This window comes from Micromys minutus (genome assembly GCF_963924665.1).
Source record: "Micromys minutus genome assembly, chromosome: 5".
NCBI classification, from domain to species: Eukaryota; Metazoa; Chordata; class Mammalia; order Rodentia; family Muridae; genus Micromys; species Micromys minutus.
The window spans coordinates 65,417,346-65,421,067 of record NC_137974.1 but is presented as its reverse complement, the minus strand read 5'-3'; the positions used below and the strand labels follow the sequence as shown (position 1 = coordinate 65,421,067).

Below are 3,722 nucleotides of genomic sequence, written 5' to 3'. Positions count from 1 at the left end.
ATAGGTTTTTACCTTTTAAATAATAAAAATTTTTAGTCTTGAATTTTATATTCTTCAGAAAGAAACATAATAATAATATAGATAATTCATTAAAATAACTTATGCCTCAAAGTTATCTTGGGATATAGCAAATACATAAATAATTTAAAACCCACAGAGCAACAAACAAGAAGCAATTTGGAACCCCTTCACACACACCTTCTTTTCAGGGTAGAAGGCAGACAATTCTGACTCCACCTCTGAATCCATATCACTTGCTGAGAATCAATCACATGGGCTGTTTATAAATACAAGTAAGTGTGCAGAGAAACATGGGGGTTTCTTAGGGGCCGGCCTCAGGTCTCTGCTTAGGCTGCGTGGCGGACAATAGAGGAAACACAGGTGCATCCCACACCCACCAGCATCTTCTCCACCCGGAAAGTAAAGGGGCAGCTCTCAGGCTCCCTCTTCAGGACCAGGATCTCTTGCTGGATGAGGACAGAGTTCATGTGGTGGTCCAGCTTCCCCTCAGCGTTGACACAGCGCTGGTGGCGACACTGCGCCTCCCAGATCACAGGAGGATATCTATTGGGGTCCTCGTTGCGGCTGCAGAGGGACAAAAGCCAGGTGGAAAGTGAATTCCTACTGAAGTGGAAGAAAAAGCAGGAACTGGGGGAGGGAGAACATACAATGACACATATGTGCACTGCAAAACCTCTACATGTTAGTTGCTAACGTTGGCTTGTCTGAAAATTTGGGTTCTTCCCTTTCCATCTTTTTCCTCCCAGATTCCTCATTTGCTCCCTTCTCCTCTTTTGCCATGATAAGGATCAAAGCCAGCGTCTTCTACATGGTAGACATGCATTTCATCACAGAACTGGACCCACAGTGTCACAAACTTGAATTTTAAGGTTATGAAGTGTTTTTGAAGAATGTCTTTGAAAGACAAACAGAATAAGCTAATGACCACAGTGAGGTCTGAAACTTAACATTAAAAGATACATTTTAAGGGTATATTTGATGGATAGGCAATGACAAAGGGACAGATGACCAAGGAGTAAGATGGCTGTTTGTCTGACTTGGTGACATTGGTCTTTTGAAAGAAGGAATGTCAGAATTATATCTGAGAACACTTAATGAAGACAGAATTCAACGATTATATGAAAAGCTAGAAACAAAAAAAAAAAAAAAAAAAAAAAAAAAAAAAAAAAACAAAAGTCCCTTTACAATCTCTTCCTTGTCCCCTTATAATATCTGAATAAATAGTTCACTTAGACTTTCGAATTGGTTGAATTATCCTTAGTATTGGGAAAAAGGAGAAATCCTATAGACAGATGGATCCACATGTTCCTTGCCACTGAAACTTACTCATATAAATTCAAATGATCAAAGTACTGAGCCCTTTATGGAGTCTCAATAGTGCACACCAGTGCTAGGGATGGAGGTCAAGTCTATCCAACTCACAAGGGAGAAGAAATATTGACAAGGAGGCTTCCTCTACCAGCCGTTCAAGTTTTATTTTTCTATGTCTTCTTCAAAACAGCCAAAAAAAAAAAAAAAAAAAAAAAAAAAAAAACACCTAGTCAATTATTAATTATTTTCAGCAAGTCTCTTTAATTGTAGGTCTGGTAGGAAAAAAAAACCCATAAATATCCTGATTTCCAGAAAGTCAGCAATCAATATTAGCTCTCATAGATTCTAGAATCATAGTTATAAATTTGGATTGATCTTTCTCATTAGTGACAACTAGAATGGGTTAGAGTGAAGCATTCCCTGCTCTATCCAAGAAGTCTGTAGAGGAAAGTTTGAGAATGGTTGCTTAGCACAACGGTCCTTCTAGGTCTCTGGGGATTCCGAGAGGAAAAATAAGAAATGTTCAGGGTATGTGCGATGCATCAGAGAATGGAAAACAGATTTTTGTCTGGAGTTCTTACGTACTGGAGAGTCCAGGGTGAAGTGGAACGGTTGAGGTAGTCTGAGGGCCTTCTGGAGCTCACTTTCGGGCTGAGGGAGTTAAGGACTTTCAGGTTGACCTTTACATTCTGGAGGAAGTTCTTGGCCTCGGTGTTTGGACATGCTGAACTTTGGGGGATGATTACCCCCGCCTTCACTGCAGCCTCTAGGCTCAGTAAGAGTAACAGCATCAGAGTCTAGAAGGGAAGGATAAAGTGATAGTAAAAACGTAGTATTTTTTTTCTGATAAATTCATTATGATGACTATATAGCTAACTATAGGAAACATTCAACACTCTGGAAAGATCTATACTGTCGCGTAAGTAATTTTAAATGTAAAAACGTTTAAGATGGCCAAAGTCATGCTAAAAACATAGAATTTGTTTTATTTTTAACCAGTTTTCTGCATTTTTTTTTTTTTTTTTTTTTTTTTTTTTTTTTTTTTTTTTTTTTTTTTTTTTTTTGTGCTCGAGGACAGATATGCCATGTTTTAGGCAGCAGTGGTCTTTGTAAAAAATGTCATACGTCATCAGCCTGCTGGCTTATGAGTCAGTGGGGTGCCAAATGACCTCGATTTTCTTGTCCTTTTCTACTAGTGTTCTTAGTCAGTCCTTCTGTAAACCTTGTGTGCAGTCAAACATGGACCTTGGAGGAGAGGCCTGCAGAAAAACTATGTGTTGTCAGCAGTCCTATTAGAATTAGAAACAGTGTCCTTGCGGCAGCTACATCCAGATAGAAACTGGACCTCCTTATGTAGATTTCCTAGGTATACTTTCTGCTGGTTCTACATTTAGCATGAATTGAATCTATAATGAGAATCAGATTTCAGAACATGATTTTAAGTTAACAATTTAAAAATTATAAAGCTTTATTCAGAAGGAGAGCTATGCATGTATCTAATTAGAATCAACTGGTTTGGATCGCCTAAGACTTTGGGATAAAACAGTGGAGCAAACATTGCTTCAAAAGCTTTCAGATCTGCAAGAAATAGTAACCCACTTCATTCCAGATTAAAGAAAAACGACACGAGAGAAAGATGTCAAATCCTTTGCACTCAGAAGAGACTTGATAGACAGGCTCTTTCATTGCATAGTGTCATGTGACATTTCTTATGTGGGTTGGTTTCCTCACGGCTACCTTTCAGTTTTAATCTTATCTTTCTGACTGATGCTTATCAGTTCTTGAAAATCCTGTACAATGATTTCATTTCCAGTTCTACACGTACAGATTCATGGATCCCAACAGCCAGAGTCAAGCATTTCATCCCGTGTGCAGCAGCAACACAACCTAGTCTCAATCAACAACTCCTGGTGCATAAGTGCAGGACTCACCACAGACGAAGTTCTCCCGGAACTCATGGTTGCTCGTCCTGATCAGCTGGATGAGCTTGTGCCTCTCGTGTGAGGTGGATGAACTGTAGCGCTCCCTTCTCTCTTTTTATAGGGTTTTCCTCCCTCTGTGGTCACTTACGTTGAGAGTGGGTTGGGGGGTGACACCATTTGAGTAAAGGTTCCATCCTCAAATGAGGTCGGAACAGAACCACCCCTTTATGACGGGTAACATCTGAAGGTAGATGGGAAGGGCAGAAGTTCACTATGCAAAGAAGCATGGCTTGTTGGGAGCTGAACAGAGATGCTTTGCTGTGGTCCGGCATCATGTGTGTACGGACATGTCTGAAGTTGTTGCAGAGACAGGCTCCATATTAATGGCTTGTGAGTCTCTTGACAGTCTCCCAGTGTCACATACTTTGAATTTTGACTTAATCTTTCTCCTCTTTCTATCAGATTCCC

At 39.9% G+C, this 3,722-nt stretch overlaps 1 protein-coding gene across 1 annotated transcript; it reads right to left on the bottom strand.

The window, feature by feature from the left end:
- Positions 1-347: 347 nt before the first annotated feature.
- On the bottom strand, positions 348-3,290 carry IL17A (interleukin 17A; the record flags this gene model as incomplete). The annotated part of the gene is made up of 3 exons (XM_080917353.1): positions 348-585; positions 1,918-2,129; positions 3,264-3,290. The coding sequence occupies 3 exons, from the start codon at positions 3,288-3,290 to the stop codon at positions 348-350; spliced, it is 477 nt and encodes a 158-aa protein (XP_080773479.1).
- Between the last annotated feature and the right edge of the window lie 432 nt (positions 3,291-3,722).